The sequence below is a fragment of the Stegastes partitus genome, unplaced genomic scaffold, assembly GCF_000690725.1.
Source record: "Stegastes partitus isolate 25-593 unplaced genomic scaffold, Stegastes_partitus-1.0.2 Scaffold64, whole genome shotgun sequence".
Taxonomy (NCBI): Eukaryota; Metazoa; Chordata; class Actinopteri; family Pomacentridae; genus Stegastes; species Stegastes partitus.
This window is the reverse complement of record NW_007577795.1, coordinates 714,031-731,914: the sequence shown is the minus strand read 5'-3', so window position 1 is coordinate 731,914 and position 17,884 is coordinate 714,031. Positions and strand designations below refer to the sequence as shown.

At 38.7% G+C, this 17,884-nt stretch overlaps 2 protein-coding genes across 2 annotated transcripts in view; one reads left to right on the top strand and one right to left on the bottom strand.

Annotated features, from left to right (window-relative positions):
* The first annotated feature begins 8,114 nt into the window (after window positions 1–8,114).
* dtwd1 (DTW domain containing 1) lies at window positions 8,115–12,772 on the top strand. Its single transcript, XM_008276071.1, has 5 exons — window positions 8,115–8,154; window positions 10,040–10,350; window positions 10,529–10,666; window positions 11,933–12,221; window positions 12,371–12,772. The coding sequence occupies exons 2-5, from the start codon at window positions 10,093–10,095 to the stop codon at window positions 12,598–12,600; spliced, it is 915 nt and encodes a 304-aa protein (XP_008274293.1). The 5' UTR covers window positions 8,115–8,154; window positions 10,040–10,092; the 3' UTR covers window positions 12,601–12,772.
* Window positions 12,773–13,048: 276 nt separating this feature from the next.
* nnt2 (nicotinamide nucleotide transhydrogenase 2) overlaps window positions 13,049–17,884 on the bottom strand; it is a 17,883-nt gene continuing 13,047 nt past the window's right edge. Inside the window, 5 exon segments of the mRNA XM_008276069.1 lie at window positions 13,049–13,425; window positions 14,468–14,583; window positions 14,908–15,026; window positions 15,242–15,323; window positions 17,654–17,813. Of these exon segments, the coding sequence (XP_008274291.1) occupies window positions 13,279–13,425; window positions 14,468–14,583; window positions 14,908–15,026; window positions 15,242–15,323; window positions 17,654–17,813 (624 nt within the window). The 3' untranslated portion in view covers window positions 13,049–13,278.

Below are 17,884 nucleotides of genomic sequence, written 5' to 3'. Positions count from 1 at the left end.
AACTACAGTGTTTCAGGCTTAGATATCACTGCAGTCCTCTGGAGATATTAAGAAGTCCATTCCACTGCTTAGCTGATTTAGTGACAAGATAATAAAATATATGGATGTTGTCTTTAAGATTAAATACACATTGCTAAGAAACATTTGGGAAAACTTTAGTGTCCTTGGACACTCCTAGGCCCATAATATAAGATTACTCAATCTGATAAAGGAGGTTGGGATGTAATACAGCTCGAGGATATATCTATTAATTTATGATGGAAGAGAAAACTACATCGACATGGTCAAATGCTGCATTAATTCATGCTGAGTTTATACTGTATTGATTAAAAGTGGAGTCTTGGCAGCGCAGAAAAATATCGTAGACATATTGGCAGGATGCCTAAACCATACGTTCATGCATGCACTCATATAAACACGTGAGTGCAGGCCCACAAACGCACGCCGGCACAGAGCGTGAGCTTTACCTTTTGCCTGGGTTCACATCTGGCTTGGAGAACCCCTGTCAGATAAAGACAGTCAAATTGAGAGAGCAAACCTCTGAAATACGTTTGACCCAAACAACATCTGAGCAAGGTGAAGGCTTCTGCCAAGTCACGCAAAGTTAGTCTTAGCAGATAATTTGTAACATGCTCATAATGTAAACACATTTCAGACTCAAGGCTGTGTATTCCCAACAGGACGAGGAGAAGCCGAAGCCAATAAGAATGAGAGAGAACTGTCACAGACGTGAAGCTACAGACTTCCAAGAGAGGAGACGCAACACAGGCACGCCAGACACATAAATTGTTACAACTTACAAGGCCTTCCAAGACTTACAGATATTGTTTAATAAAATGCTCCTGAAATCACAAATCATTTAAAAAAAAACAAAAAAAAAAACTTTGCAAATAGCATAAAGTATGAAACCGACTTAACTCTTGCCAGCAATGACACAGAGTTACTTTACAGTAAAAAATATTTCCCTGAAATATTGTCACTCAAAATATAAAACTGGATTTTTTTTTTTGTGAACTGTGTGTCGAAATAGTTTTTGTTCAGTCAAACAGATAAGATTAGATTGCACTTTATTCTTCACCACCAATGGGGAAACTCACTATAATAACAATAATTACATATTATTAATTTCCTACAATATGTAGTCATGATTTAGGGTCAGATTTAAGGTAATAACAATGAAATCCGCAATTCTAGATTCATTCCAGTTGCAGCGGTTTTAAAGTACACTTTTACAAATTATACTATCTATTCAGAATAATGTTATTATCCACATATGTAAAGTTCTTTATTTCCTTGGTCAAAAAAAACAGCTAAAGAGCTACAGTGCCGTTTGATGGACCTCCTGGGATAAATAAGTCTGTGACAATGATTCACTATTCGTTGCAATGCTTTAGAGCAGCAGTATTACATTTGCGTTTCTGTGGAAGCATAAACACAGAAAACCACATGCATCCAATATTACAAGCTACATGTGTAGACAAGGGGTACGTCTACAAGACGGTCTGACACTGGCTGTGAACAGCGCAACAGAGAGTCGCAGGAAGGGGGAGGACAAGAGAGTGCGGCAAGTGAAGACGAACAGGGAGAGAGGCTGGGGAGTCCCGTGCGATGTGGAGAGGTGGTTTTGGGGCAGCGGGGAGAAAGGGGAGGCCTGGAGGGGGGAGAGGGAACACGCAGCTGAACTTGATACATTTCAGGGCTGTAAACCTTCATTTCCCCAGAGGAAATCTGGTGTTATGCAACCTGGGAATTCTGTGTTTGCAGCCCTTAGCACGGAACCCCCAGAACACCAGATCATTGTGAAAGAGGGTCGGGACCTCCAGCAACTCACCACTGAATCGCACTTCTACTTGGAGTGGATTATATCAACACGCAGAGATGATGAGTTATGATTAAAAGATGATGTTTATAATCACCTTAGACAGTTACGACTTGAAAGACCACTGACTTTTTCAGTCACTACTAATTACACCCAAAAACAGAAGGAAAAGCATCTACTGGCTCTGGCAGTTTTCAAAACCATTTACATATGTTGCAATGAATAAAGAAACTATTGTGGACCACCAGCAAAAAACAACAACAAAACCTCAAATACCAAAATATAACACGACATGAGCATATAACCCGTATTTCCCTAATTCTTCACAATTAGTTAACTAATGTAGATATGCAGACCAGAATTATACACAAGAACATTACAAATGGCTCAGAGTTTATCACCTGTTGCAGGTTGCAAAAGTTAGTGGACTTAAGTCCTGGCAGCACAGTCCCAGGAAAAGGAATGACGTCTCCAAATGCTTTCAACCAAAAGATAATTTCTTGGTTTTGCAATATACACTAACACGATCAGAGCAACATAAAGAGTAAACTAAACAAGTACCTCCATCAAATGTCTCATGTAGGATGACTGATTCATTGTAAACACGGACAAAAATCTTATAGGGAAACTATGATCTATCATTGTGCTCATATATATGGTATCTGTTGATTGTAGTTTTAGATCTACACAACCGAGGCACTCCACTGTGCCAAAGATACTGCTAAAACAATTTCCATTTGCAAGTCTGATAACACTTTACATCTGAATCCCCCTCTAAATTCTTGTCAAAGTGGTGCATTACTTTCACTCATGTGTAACTTCATCTGGAGGGTCACATTTTTAACATCTGAAACGGTCCACGGCAAATGAGTCACACACGTCTTGAAGAGATACAACTCTGACCTGTCATAAAACTGTCTACATTAATGTTACCCCTCTACGTTTATAGCCCTTCACAGTTATTACTAAGGGTATTAGTTCAAATGCATTTAGCCCAAAACGAATGCTTAAAAGGAAAAACAGGAAAAACACAATTGTAATGGGGATAAGTGAGAGAAGACAACAAACTGACGACTGAACTTTTGCTTCACAAAAATGCTGTGGACTATCCTGCAAGCTCTAATCAATACTATAATTCACCTATTATCAGGTGTGCTACAGTAATGATTATTTAGATTGAGATATAGTTATGAAACAAGACAAGATAAAAAGCCTATACTTTTACAGAATGGCTTCGAAATGAGAGTACAGGTGGATGCCTATAAAATGCTGTAAAATGCTGGTACTTGTTATGCTTCAAACATTGCAACACAATTAATTTGTGCGACTAACGTTGGCTAGTTAGATTGCCAATTTGTCTAATAAGCAGAGTAGCTACTGTAGGTGGGTTGGGAGTCTGAACGATTTCTTGCAAATACCTGTTTTGAAAACTGACATCACTTCTACCTTTTTTTTTTTTTTTTTAAACACTGCTGATTTACTATGGGTACTGGATTTTAACTATATTCTGCAGACACTGCTGATTTACTATGGGTACTGGATTTTAACTATATTCTGCAGACACTGCTGATTTACTATGGGTACTNTGGATTTTAACTATATTCTGCAGACACTGCTGATTTACTATGGGTACTGGATTTTAACTATATTCTGCAGACACTGCTGATTTACTATGGGTACTAGATTTTAACTATATTCTGCAGACTTTAGGCAACTGTCCACAGCAGGAACTCAGAGCAGGTGCAGGCATTTACAAGAACAGCTCCCTAATTGGTTATTTCAGCCTTTCTGTCTCAATTGCAGTGTAGGATCTGACAGCTTCGAATGCAACTTCAACTCTGAGTGCCCCAAAAAATTACAACTATTACTTCCTTCCTTACTAACTTTACATCTGTGACAACATAGAAAATTAAAAAAATTAGGGTGAATCATATTAGCCAGTAGGGGAAAATTTACATTGAACATGGCGACATTGGCCACAGGAGCAGACTGCTACTCGTTGTGTACATTAAGAGGGCAAAAAAGAAAGAAAGATGTTTGTTGTCCTCTCTGAATTTAACCAGTCAGTAGTGTTTTTTCCAAGTTTCACAAATAAGTGCTGAGCCCCATGCAGTCGTGTTTTCAGGGCTGCTCAGAAGTCCATACCCGACAGTAGGTACTGTTTTCTCCCCCCAAAACAGCCCTGAAAGAGGTTCTACAGGCAGTTTTTGCAGATGGAGCACACACAAAGTTCCTGAAGTGGAAGACAGTTTATTTTGCTGGAAAGACATGTAAGTATTGAAGGTTTGTTTAAATAATTTTTTGCAGATTTAATCGGCATAAAGAAAATTTTGTTTCGGTTGTGTAAGAAAAAAAAGAAGAAAATGCCTTTTGTTATTGGCCTTTACTGCACCGTTAAATATCTCAATGGACTGAGGTTTACTTCTCTTTTGTAGTATTTGAAAAGGTATTCAGTTAAATAAAACAGAAGGATGATTTGCGAAACTAAAGTTTTACCTTTTACATAGGTTTTCAGTTTGTGTCATGAATATGATGAGGTTTCTTAGTAGGTTTTGACTCGGTTTGATTTTCGGCTAAGCAATGAGCTCGGTTATACAAAGTTATCTTCATACATGTACAAATGTAAACGCAAATGAACACTTGTAATATATGTATTAGTGAAAACACTTGAGTGTTTCTCTCACCATGAGTGAGGTTTCTCCCCTTTGTATTCATCTTCAGCTGCTGTAGCAAGTCAAGCTCTGCTCTGCCATGAGAAGACTTCATAGATGAAAAATATTTCATCCAGCCTGAAAAGAATTGTCGGTACGTATTATCAGTGTGTGGTTACCTGAGATCTAGAAGGTCACCAGGTTCACAAGGTGTCTCCTAAAGCTGCCAACCAGCTGTTCATTTCATGCAGGGGAATGATAGGTAAAATGCTATACTGGCTGCTTAAGTCGAACTGCCTGGATAGACCTGAAAGATCACATATCACATATTTGATTTTTATATTTTCATTTGTCTGGCTGTATTTTGAGTTGGCAACAACACAGAACACTGGGAAAAATAATGTATCGTTAACAGTTTTCTTCAAATCTAATCTGGACAACCATCAAGAGTAGAACAAACATTCCTGAAACAGTTTGTTTTTACAGTTCTCAGTGTAAAACTAAACAGAAAAAGAAGGAGCATGAATGAATATTAATGTTAAGACATGTCAGGATCAGTCAGTCTATTCATTTTTTAAGGCGGATTGATTTTGTTGTGTCTAGCTTTGTCATAATTTAATGATAGAGGCAATGCTGAGCATACAGAAAAAAATCTCGTCTACAGAACCTAAAGCTGTTTTTAATGTGCGAGGTAAGGTAAGCCTTGTGTGAATATGACTAATATTTATAAATCGTGCTTCCCTGCCACGATTCTCAAACCAGCCTGGCAACACAGTACACATTTGGCAGATTTCTCATTGTTTGGAATCTAATATAGCAGACAATGGAAGTTCTCACTCGATACACATCTGTTTGCCATGGAAGTCTGCATGCAATTGTCTGTTTCATAAAAAGTGTGACAGCTCAGGTATCTTTGAAATCTGACATAAAACAATCTGTTTTACGTCATACCAAGCACATCTGGTTATGAAAAAAGACAAATGCACATTAATATTTTACACCAGTTTTCCATGAAATAATCTTTCGGCCATATTGCTGTGAAACTTAAATTTTGCAAACGCTGCCTCGCCTTTAAAAGCAGCAACATCCTTCCCAGGAATTTTCAGTGGAGTAGCATGAAAGCAAATAATTGCACTAAATCACTATTTTATGTGACATCACTATTCATTTTCAGCAATATTACTGAAATAACTAAAGAAACAGAGACATGGATGGCAGTACAAAGGTGTGGATCCAGTCCACAGTACACTATGAATTCATACCTGCATGTGTAAAACAGGATGTTAGACTACACAAAGTACATTGCAACAAATAGACAAAAACTAGCAATTACATCGGTCACTGTCACATCTGTTAGATGGTGAAAAAAAATAAGAAAGTTTTCAAATATCAACACATGGTTTTTCCTAAGCCTTGAAATCCCATTATCAAAAAAAATGAGAAAAATTATTATTACAAAACAACTAACAGCTAAGCAAATGTTACACAGCTGTAGCTTGAGGGGGCAATGTCAGATGGGAAGGAACTCCTTGTGCACTTTCTATGACCTTTACATGTTCTGGCTCATCAAAAAAAACATGAATGAAACAATCATTAATTTTTCACAGTGGGTATTTTCAGTGGGAAAGGGAGTGTGTTTTAAAACAAAATGAAATACAACAAAAATGGAAAAAATCAAAGCCAAAAGTCTCTTTACAGGTCCCTCTCAACAAAGAAAACTTTTCATGGGTTTAAGGTTTCGTTCATAGGCTGAACATTTTCTACAAAAAAAGTTTAAGAGTTGTTTTCATAAGTCTTTGAAAATACTGCATATTTCAGTGTGAAAGGTATTAAAATCACAAAGTGCATATATATACACATAGAGAGAGAAAGATTTATAATATGTTCACAGAACAATCTGACAATGCTGACATCTGATAAAGTGCATACTTCAGCTGGGATACTAGCCTATCCCAGCAGACTTTGAGCGATGGCAGGGGACACCCTGGACAGGTCGCCAGTCTATCACAGGGCTACACTTAGAGACAGACAATCAAGCACACTCACATTCACACCTGTGGACAATTTAGAATCACCAATTAATCTCAACATGTTTTTGGACTGTGTGGGAGGAAGCCGGAGAACCCGGAGAGAACCCACGTTGCATGGGGAGAACATGCAAACGCCACGCAGAAAGATTCCGGTGCAAGAAGGTTGCCGGTTCGCGTCCCGGTGCCCCCACCAGGACGCAAACCGGCAACCTTCTTGCTGCGAGGCAACAGTGCTAACCAACTGCACCATCTTGCAGCCCTGCAATTGTCTACCTAATTAAAAACATGACTGGTTTTCTGCCAATTCAGTTTTACACTGCCAGTATTGCAGTTGATATAACACAGACAAGAACAGTAATTGGTCGACTGATATTTTTCACAGAGAATATATAATTAATAAAGAATTTTCACTTTGATTTGGTCGAAAACTAAACAGATTTTCATGTATATTTCATTATGGGACAACATACGACCTAAAGCTGGCTATGTCAAATTTACTTCATAGTGCACCTCTCTGATGCCTAAAATGTGTGGTTTCCTTTACATTAACAAAGACATTTTCATCTTAAATTATTGCAGAAAAGTCACATATTGGTGCATGAACCACAAGAATTGTAGAAGTGATGTGTCTGACACTTTATTTATTTTTAATGGAGGGATGTTGTTGCTTTTTATTGTTTAATATTGTGCCCTCAGAGGTCTCCTTGTAACTTGCGCGTCTCCAACCTCCTAAGCATACGATACTACTATCATTTTACCTAATTTAATGCTAATTACATACTTTACCCAACTCTTAGCAACCAAGTTAAATTGCATGACTGTATGACTGTTTAGATGGAATAAACCTTTAAAACTGTATATACTTGGACAGAAAGGTGGAGGTATTTTAGGTGAATAAACATTTAAACCTATATGTAGTGTACATATAGTATAAACGTTTCAAACTACAACTTGTGGAAGTTGGGTGAAATAAAATTTGAAGCCAAAGGTATTTGAATGGAAAGTAGTATTTTGAGTGAAATGAAGTTTTGAAACGGAATAAACCTTTAAAATTTAAGTGGTTTAACAGAAACTAGCATTTTGCGTGGAATACAGATTGAAACTGCCGTGACCATGCACTTCTTCAGTAGGTGGCGCTGTCGCAATAAACAAGGGTCCTAATGCAGTCCCAGTGAGCTGCCTGCACAGAATATTGAAATGAAACCTTTCCCCATGAACGTAAACATTTGTGTGTGTGTGTGTGTGTGTGTGTGTGTGTGTGTGTGTGTGTCAAATGAACACATGTCTGTCATGTTAATATTAACACAGCGACTCAATACTGTTACAATTAAATTGAGTAGAAACTTCTCTGGCAGCTCACATTCCTCAACAAGCTAGTTTGAACACTATCATTGACTCAGTATTTAAACCTAGCTTTAACGTGGCTGCTTATACAACCGGCGAACACAGACTTCTCCGTTTAAACTACGACAACGACCTGACAGTTGACTTTTTTTTTTTAATGTAATTGGCAGTATTTGTGTCAAAGTACCTTGTGTGCAGTTCATCTACTGTCCGCCTCAACACGTTCGCTGCTTCGCAACGGCGAACTGAATACGGAGCAGCACTTCCGGCGTAGAAGAAGAAGCCGGTGCGCATCATTTAGCAAACACTGGTAGGCACGTTTGTATCATGATTGTGAGCTAGTGGATTTAACTGAGCTAGAAACACACTAGCATCCATTTCTTGTCGATCTTTGCTATCACTCAACCTAAGCTGTGTTTGCTATTTTTATGTCTGCTAACGTTAGTAGCTTAAAATGCAAAGGAAATGCCATGCTTGCTAGCAAAAGCTAGCTTCACTGGGATGAAGGAGGTAGTTGTTAGCTGCAGTGTGTAAAGCTGTGGCAGATGTGCAATGTGCTGTCTACTGTCAGAGCTAGAAAAGAAAGAGAACCGTTGTTCGCCACATGTTGTCCTCTCACGTGCTAGCTAATACATTGCATATAGCTGTGTCTAGCTCACTTTACAACAAGTCAACAGCTTTCTCACATTAGCTAATGATCAGTTTGAGTTAGGGTCAGGCATCAACAAAGCTTTGAACGTTATTTCCTGTTTTTTTAATCACGACTGTCAGTTAAAATGTTTTTTTTAAAAACACTTAATCAAACAAATATGTTTGCACAGTGACTCTGCTCATACTATGACAGTGTGTTGAGCCTGAATGTTGAATGTTTCATACTTAAACCAAGAATGAATAATGTGCTGTCAGGAAAAATTATTACTCACTCACTATGAATAAGAGCTGAAAGATTTTCAAGATGAGTTCACTCTAAGAAACAGTCAAATAAGGTCAGCGCATCGTATCACTGATAATAATAATAATGAAATTTATACCTGGCAAACACAAAACTGCAAGAAAAGCCAATAAAAATATATTTTTAAAAAGTTAGAATGATGTGTATGAAATAACAATAATAAATAAAAAAGTTAAAATTAAATTGTGAGTGATAATGTTTTTACAATGCTCAAATCAGCAAACCATACATACAGATGGGTGATAAATGAAAGGAAAAGCCAACATAAAGGGTTTTAATTAGATATTGGGCCACCATGTGCTGCCAGAACAGCATCAGTGCACTTTGGCATTGATTGTCTAAATCGCTGGAACTCTGCTAGAGGGATGAAACAGCATTCTTCCAAAAGATATTCCCTTATTTGGTGTTTTAATGATGGTTTTAGAAAGAGCTGGTCCAAAATCTCACTTAAATGTTCAATTGAGTTGAGATCTGGTGACAGTGAAGGCCATAACACACAGTTTTCATACTCATCAAACTATTTAGTGACCCCTTGTGACCTTGCGTCATCTGAAAGAGAACTCTCCCATCAGGATAGATGTGTTTCATCACAGGATTAAACAACTCAGAACAACTTTGTACTGATTTGCTGGCAGCCTTCGTTCCAAAGGGTCAAGTGGACCCAAACTAGGCCACCAGATTGCGCCCTGCAGCAAAACGGAGCCATCAGATCCTCTCAGTGTAAGGGCCAGGGGTTCAGGTTTTTCTTTTAGTTTGTCACTTTTCTGTATGTATACATACATCTATACACAAGCTGCCAACTAAGTGATAGGAAAGGAAGGAAATTACTTAAGAAGGTATCCACAGAAAATGCTTATTGATGTGTCTTAATTCAACATCTCATTTAAGAATTAAGGTCCCGTAACAGTAAGCTTGAGGGATGAAGCTACATTTTCTGTGGGATTTTAGTTATTGTGTTTTACTCATATGAAACTTTACAACAGGATGGCATTAAGCTACATCATAAGCTAAAATCCTAGTCATAAACCAATCTCATCACAATGTTAATGTTGCATTAATATACCCAATATCAGCCAACTCACTTCACTTATCTGAAAAAAACACTCCTATGACCTTTGGAACACCTCCCACCTCGATAAATGGCTTTTCCACGTTATTACGCCACTTAATTTTAAAGTTATGCAAATGTTGGCTTATTTATGTCTGTTAATTTCGGATCATTTGTTTGCTCATTCTTCCTCAGCTTTGAATGTCCGGCCAACATATTCCAAGTCTGTCAACATTTAAAGAGCAAGAATGAGTAGCCTGGATCAAGACCAGCGTCTCCATCCTGGTTGCCGTGACAAAACAACAGTCTCCAGTGATTCATCGGACACTCGTGAGCTCGCCAAGCAGCCTCTTCAAGGTCTAAAATTGGCGTCACATGCAGTGCTGGAGGAAGCGCAGCACAGGGGCAGGTTGAAGTGCTCTAAATGTGGAGGATCAAGGATGTTCTTCTGCTACACATGCTGCGAATTAGTGGGTGTCAGCCTGCAAGAAATCCCCTTAATAAAGGTCAGTAAGAGGGTAGGATTGCCTTGATTGTTCTTTTACCAGAGGCCTTCAGCGGCGCCTTAATGTGGTGAAAAATGTTATGCCTTTTATGTGAGACTATGAAATTTATGTGTGCAGGGTGTGGTTGAACTGTAGCTGTCTTCTTGACGTGACTCTACATATTTCATGTTGTGCTCAGCTTCCCGTGAAGATAGACATCATCAAGCATCCCAACGAGACAGATGGCAAGAGCACTGCCATCCACGCCAAGATCCTTGCACCCGGTGATGTCACCATTTATACGTATCCCTGTATACCTGAGTTTGAAAAGGACAAGGTTAGTGGGGTTCTTTTTCATCACAAAAGAATGAAGTTTAACTCTTCCACCTGTTTTTAAAGCTTCTTTTTTTTGGTATTATCACCTTCATCAGATAGTTACAGTAGAGACAGACAGGGAACACGGGGAAAGAAAGCAGCAAAGTGACATTAAGAAATTTCTAGCAGGCTGGGAATTGAACTAAGGAGGCACTGCTGATGGCATTTGCACCCATGTGATGATCACTTGGCCACTGTGAAGCTGTGCTTTTTATCACCACAAATAACAGTTCTATTCATCAGAGATTATTCTGCCCATTACTCTCCAGATTAATTGTTAGGTTTAGGAAATCAAAAATAGGCAAAACATTGCAAAAAGTACCCATTAGATTTCTCTCAAGCCCAAGGTAACATCTCCAAAAGTCATGTGTTGTCCAAAGAAAATCAAATTAATAACACACAATACAAAGGAAAGCAGCAGTTCTTCATTGTTAAGAAAATATAACTACAAAATATTTGGTGTCTTTTGGTTAAAAACAAGTGGAATTGATTATCAAAATAGTTGCCAAAATAGCCAACTAATTTATGAAATGTTTCTCTCTAAATAGTTTTTATGGTCTTCATATTTCTGCAGCTTACTTTTTGTCTCAACTATCAGGATAATTCTTGTCACTGTACCATATTCAGTATATTCATTTGCATTCTTATGCAAGCAGCTGCTTTTCAGTTTTCATGCCATAAATATCCACTAATTTCACCATGGAAATATGTTTTCTATGCATTATGTACTTTTGTATTTGTTGTAGCGTAGCTAATATAAGATTTTGATCTGTACTTTATACAATTTTATAGTGAAAAAATATAGAATCTTTAAAAAGAAAAAAAGAAGAAGAACTTTGAGTTGCTGCATTTTCAGATTCCATGCTTGACAAGCTTAAATTTGATAGCAGTAGATGTGTCAGATACAATCACATTCTGTAATTTCACTTGACTTGCGGAATTACAGTGTTTCAGTTTACACAGCATGTATCTTTATTGTATTTGACAGTTTCAGACTCATTTTTTCCTCTTGCTTTCTCATCCATTTTACAGGATTGAATGCTCCCGTGTTTTCGCTTTTTCAACTTTGCCTCCTGTCAAACTGTTTACTTCTCTGTCACGGCTTCCTAAAATGTAGCTACCGTATAAGAATCATTGCACTGTAGAAACAACATATGTTTGGAAAACATGTTTTTGTACTCCAGACTTTGCTCATGCATGTTCCACGCCATCTCGCTGCTCTCTCCAGGTGGTGTTGGTGTTCCCTGGTCCAGGAGCTGTTTCAGTTCAACACATGATGCAGTGTTTACATGAAAGGAGTAACGGCAGGTCACACGACTCCTTCGATGAACCCTGCATAAAACGGCGGAAAAGCGAGGAAGTTCAAGGTCCTGCGCGCACTGCCGAGAACTCGGATTCAGGAAACCCAGATCAAGCAAAGAGCTCAGAGTCAAGAGTGTATCCCCTACAGAGGGTGGTCTTCATTGACAGCACATGGAACCAGACCAACAAGATCAGCACAGATGAGAGACTGCAGGGTAATCATGAAAGATTGCATTTGTGCAGGTTTCAAAGAACACTGACTTCTGGTGATTATTAGGGGTAACTTTACTTCACCCATAATGTAGTTAAACATGATCTCATTCTGTTCTCATGTGCTTTCTGACTGACGTGTGTTCTCCTCCAGATTTGCTCCAGGTAGAGCTGAAGATGAGAAAAACATGTTTCTGGCGCCGTCAGAAGGGTAAACCCGACACCTACCTAGCTACTATTGAGGCTGTTTATTATTTCCTCAAGGACTTCCACGAGCATTGCCTCGCTCAGGAGTACAGCGGAGAATACGACAACCTTCTCTTCTTCTACTCCTACCTGCACTCAGTTATCAACAAAGCAAAGATCTCTGCTGGAAAATGCTGAGAGGAAAAACTGAAACTAGCTGTAAGAGACTGAACTGCAGCTGAAGATGAGATTCAGTTGCAAGCCCAAGTATGATATCCGGTTTTATTTTGTGTGAGTGTTTATTCCATGAGATACGGTGACATCAGTTTGTATAAAAATATGCAATAAAACTAAAAGTTCAGTTAAAAAATGTTAAGCATGAATGAGTTTTTTGATGAAAGCAAAATCCTGCAGTTATAAATATTGGATAATCGCATAAAAATAGAATAAAAGTTTTAAGAAATACTTGTATTTTGGGCTTGAATTTAAAATGTTAAAATGATTTTTCTTGAAAGAAATTGAGCGCATACGACTGGATTTCTACAGGGAAGTTTTGTTTTTGCTCTCACCACTTTGGTTCATTTAAACTACAGAGTATGATTTTCAAAAAATAAAAAAATTAATGTACAATAAAATGGAAGTCCGATACATTTAAATATTTTATTTACAAATCAGTACATATTTGTGTTTGAATAATTAATGTCCCTTATTTTTAAGAAGTGTTAGGATTCTTTCCCACCTTTGTGATGGAATTGCATTTGTTGCAAACCCAACAGACGTGTTCTTCAAAAATGTATATCCTTAAAGCCAATGCTGGATTTATAATGTTTGTTAATCTACTTAAGAACTGCTGTACACAATAATAATGAGTGGTAACTAGTAGTAGGTCTCTCTGATCTTGGCTTGCAGACTGTCACAGGTCTTCTTGGCGTCTCCCAGCAACATTGATGTGTTGGGTTTGTAGAAAATGGGGTTGTCGACTGCAGCGTAGCCCACGCCCAAAGTACGCTTCATCACGATCACCTGGAGAGAAATTTGAAAACAATTCAAGTGTATACGATCGCTTTTTGTGCTATTGTTATTAATCAGTTTATTTAAAAAGGGATCATTCACAATATTAAACATAAATGTTGCCATTTGATGTATTGCACCGGAGTTAGTTTTAAGCTAATTTCCATCTGCAGTCCCTTGGCAGGTCACAATGAAAACATCACAATATTAAAATGTCACAAAAAAGCTGTACTATAAAATACATGACACTATGCTGCTAAGAATCCAGTCATGTTGTTGCATCAACACACTAAGTGTAATTTCACCCTCTGAACCTCAGGCAGTTTCTGGGTGTCTCATCCATTTTTTTTATTCACTGTGGCTCATTTTTAAACTGCAAAATAAAGTCCTGCACCTCTATGGAAACATCACAACAATGACTGTTGGTAGAGAGAACTGTAATATCTCTTCAGTATGACAGTTATAATGCTATTTTTTTTTTTTTTTTTAAATGAAGGTTGAATTTCTTAAACTGTTCCTTTCGCCAAAAATGAAAGAAATAAAAAATAAAAAAAATAAGGGAGAAAACCTGGAATCAATATATAAATTTTTTCCAACTGCCCACTGATGTTACCAGTACTGGAGAAAAAAAATGTGCAAAACTATAGATGTTTAACTTTATTCTATTCTAACTTGTTTCCATACATGTCCCCTCTCAGCAATGCATAAAGACAGCCTGCAGTTCAGTAAAAGTCCCTCATGTTTTAATATTCAACTGTTTGCAGCTGAGTTACTGATTTCTTCACAGTTGTAGCAACAACTTTTTTTTAAATCTAGTCTGCAAACTGTATTTTGGCGAATTTTCATACAAGACCTGTTGAATGAAGTGATTTCAGTTAAATAATGATGTTTAAGCTCAGATGTGGTTAAGTTTCCCAACAGAACCGCATGTTAAAGATGATTAGCTCAAGAACCGTCTGGTGATTCTTTCCCTACTTACTTTAAAGGTAACGTGTATTTCAGGCCTGACATTTTGGGGTTTGGGAGCTTAGTAGGTCAATAAAGATAAACTAACCTGTTTGGACTTCCACACCTCCAGGACAGGCATGCCAGCAATTATAGAGTTGGGATCTTCTTGTGCTGCGGAATTCACCGTGTCATTGGCTCCAATAACCAACGTCAAGTCCGTCTCTGTGGGTCACAAACATTTACACTATTATACACAAGACAGATGAGCACACAAAGCCCTGCGTCACACTTATCTCCCTGCGTAATAAACAGAACCATGTGTCTCGCACCGCATGCCAGGTTGCTAAGAAAACAACTGTTGTCCTAATAACACAACATGATTAAACATCCAGACACAACATGTGGCCGCTCCAAGTGCAGATCAAAAGGTGGACGCATTTATTACACATAATTGATCATCGAGTCCCTTTTTTTCCTTAGAAAATGACAACCATGTAGCAGTAAATACAACAGTTTTCTCTAGAATTAATCTTAAAAGGGTTTTGCCTGGGAAGTCGTCGTTGATCTCATCCATCTCCAGGACCACATCATAGGGAACACCGGCCTCAGCCAAGAGGACGTTCAACTGGCCGGGCATACGACCAGCCACTGGATGGATACCAAACCTGTCGGAGATGGATGTAAAAAATCATTACGGCCCATAAACGCCGAATTGCATCGAAAACTCACACAATGCTCCCTGATCAATGGTGCCATGTTCCTGTGGTGCCAGCAGTAAAAAAAACAACAAAAAAAAGCACCTGTCTCTTTCTAACAAAGTTCAGATTGCTTGTAAAGTGCATGAAAGCAGTGGTGGAAGAAGTGTTTAGATCTTCTTCACCTGACAGCCTTGCCCTGTTCAGTCAGCATCTTCACCATGTCTGCAATTGGGTACTGAGCTTTGGCTGCACACAGACCCCAACCTAAACACAAAAAGTAAAGAAACAAACATTAGCCTTACAATTTTCCGCCTCGATCTAAGGACACAAGTATTGTACCAGTATGTAGAGATTCCTACAGCATCTCAGATTCTGTATCTGTGATTTTGTTTATATCCCTGTTGGAAAAGATATACCTTTGACAGTCTTTGTTCATTCTTAAATAAAAGCACAACAATCCAGCAGGACAACAATAAAACCAGTTATTCCTCTACCCATTATTCTTTTCCTTTGTCCTCCTCTCCCTGTCCTCATCCACCGCAAGTCTCCTCACTGTATTAAATCACAACAGTTTAATGGTCTAGGAGACGTTTTTCTATGAAAACTTGCATGTGTGGTGTGCATTTAGGTCCCCTGCGTGCAAAGAACTGTTTTCCCCGAGTCTGCATAACCCCCATTTAACCCCAGCGGTCAGGTACCTCGTAGAGTTCAGCATTACCCCTAATCGAGTGTTTTTTTTTTTCTAAGTTAGTCACTTGTAACCCGTATCTTCTAATTCCCCAGACAACCGGAGCCTTCTGTTTCCTCACCGCCGTGCTTTGTTGTTGACAGCGCATGGAGAAGTCTTGAGTCTGGACTCAATAGCACTTATGACTTTTCACTGTTTCTCTAATCGAACCAGCATGTTGGACCACACAGCTGTCCTTGCGTTGGTTCGGAGCCATTGGGAAAAACAACAGCAGTCCCAGGATCCAAGGTATTCGGAGAGGTTCCTCTCGCTCAGGCCACTCAACAACTACTCAGCTGTCAGACAAGCCTGGCTTTTTCTGGTTAATAAATCAAGATGTGGTCATTATCTCACAAAATAAAAAAAAAAAACATCATCTTTTAGTCATTGCAGCCAGGTGCCCAGAGGAGCATTTGTGAGCAAACTACTCCCTCTTGTGGTCACTGTGCATTCTGCGTTTAATCAATCCATCATCGGCCCTGATCATTTCCAAACACTTTGCAAATGGTTCTAGCTTTTTTCAGATTTGCTTTTTTGGATCCACATTTTGGCAGAGCAATCAGGCTCAGCGTTTTTGTCAGGTGAATTTAATAAAATGAGAGACAGGTGATGTTATTCATCGAGACAGTTTGAAAAGCTGCAGCTGGACTGCAGAGGAGGATTCACGCTGCGAGGAGAGACTGATGGTAATGTTGTGCTCCACCTCAGTCTCTTATGTCAACCCAAACGTCTTTCTACACTTGTCTCATCAAAATGTTTCAGAATTTTTCAGGAATATCTATCGCTCTCTTCTATGAAACAAGCTTCTGCAACCTTACACATATGCATGGTTTGAAATCTTCATAGAAAACTAGCCTTTGACTCACAAAAATGTCCAAAAAAAATATCAAAGAAAATCTTTTTTTCTTGTTAACATGTTTTCCGGGAGTTTGTTTTTTTTTTTTAGCAGAGCATTACCACCTTAGAAAAGAACCATACTGATGACAGTCTCAAAAACAAGGATTCAGACTTTCACAGTTTCATATGCAACAAACCAAAGAAACCAAGATTAAAACTGTAAAGACAGAAAGAAGTGACACTATCAATCCTCTGTAGTCTGTCCTTCATCTCTGTTTGAAGCTTCATTAACCACTATTACCTACTGGCTGTATATAAAAGATGGACATTGACATCGTGACGTCAGCCAATAGCTTGTGGACTGTTTCAAAGACTCTAGTTTGGCACTTAGCTGTCGCCAGCTCAGACTTTATCACCTTGTTTGTTCTAAAAAGGGAACATAATTTACAAAATTAACATTATGCTGTATTCAAGGAAACTTGAAATGTAAGATTCAGATCATAAACTCATTAGGAAAATGTTTACTGAGGTGGCAAATCAAATGAGAAGTCAGGTTGTTTTCTCATAGACATTAATGTGCCAAGGAGTCGCCTCCTATTGGCTGTTAGAAAGACAGCAGGTTTGAGCCATTTCGGCCTTAGCTTCACTTGTCAGACACGAAGGCTATGTCCATCTTTTATTAGTCTATAGCAAGGATCTCCAACTCCGGTCCTCGTGAGCTACTGTCCTGCAGGTTTTAGACGTTTCCGTAGTGCAACACCTGACTCAGATTAATGGATCATTAACAGACTTGTGTAGAACTTGACAACAAGCTGTTGGAGATCTATTAATTTTAGTCAGGGGTGTTGCAGTACGGAAACATCTAAAACCTGCAGGACAGTAACTCATGAGGACCGGAGTTGGCGATCCCTGGTCTATAGCTACAAACACAACATACTCAAATTGGTACATTTGAGTGTATCAAACAAAATTGCGTTTTGGATAATATAGGGAGCTGGATTTCACGAGGAAAAAAAACACTATTCCCTACCTGGTGTGATGATGATGTTATTAGCTTCCTTGATTATGTCAATGGTCTGGTCCACATTGACCTCGGTGTGAGTGCCAACAATCTCCATGGGTTTGCCGCCCGCTGTGGATGTGGTACCGTATCCACCCAGGATCACATTGGGCAGGGAGCGGTTCATGGCCTCGGAGGAGATTAAGACAATAATTCAGGTAAATGTTAAGTGCACTTAGTTTATGCACATGGTTGGAAATG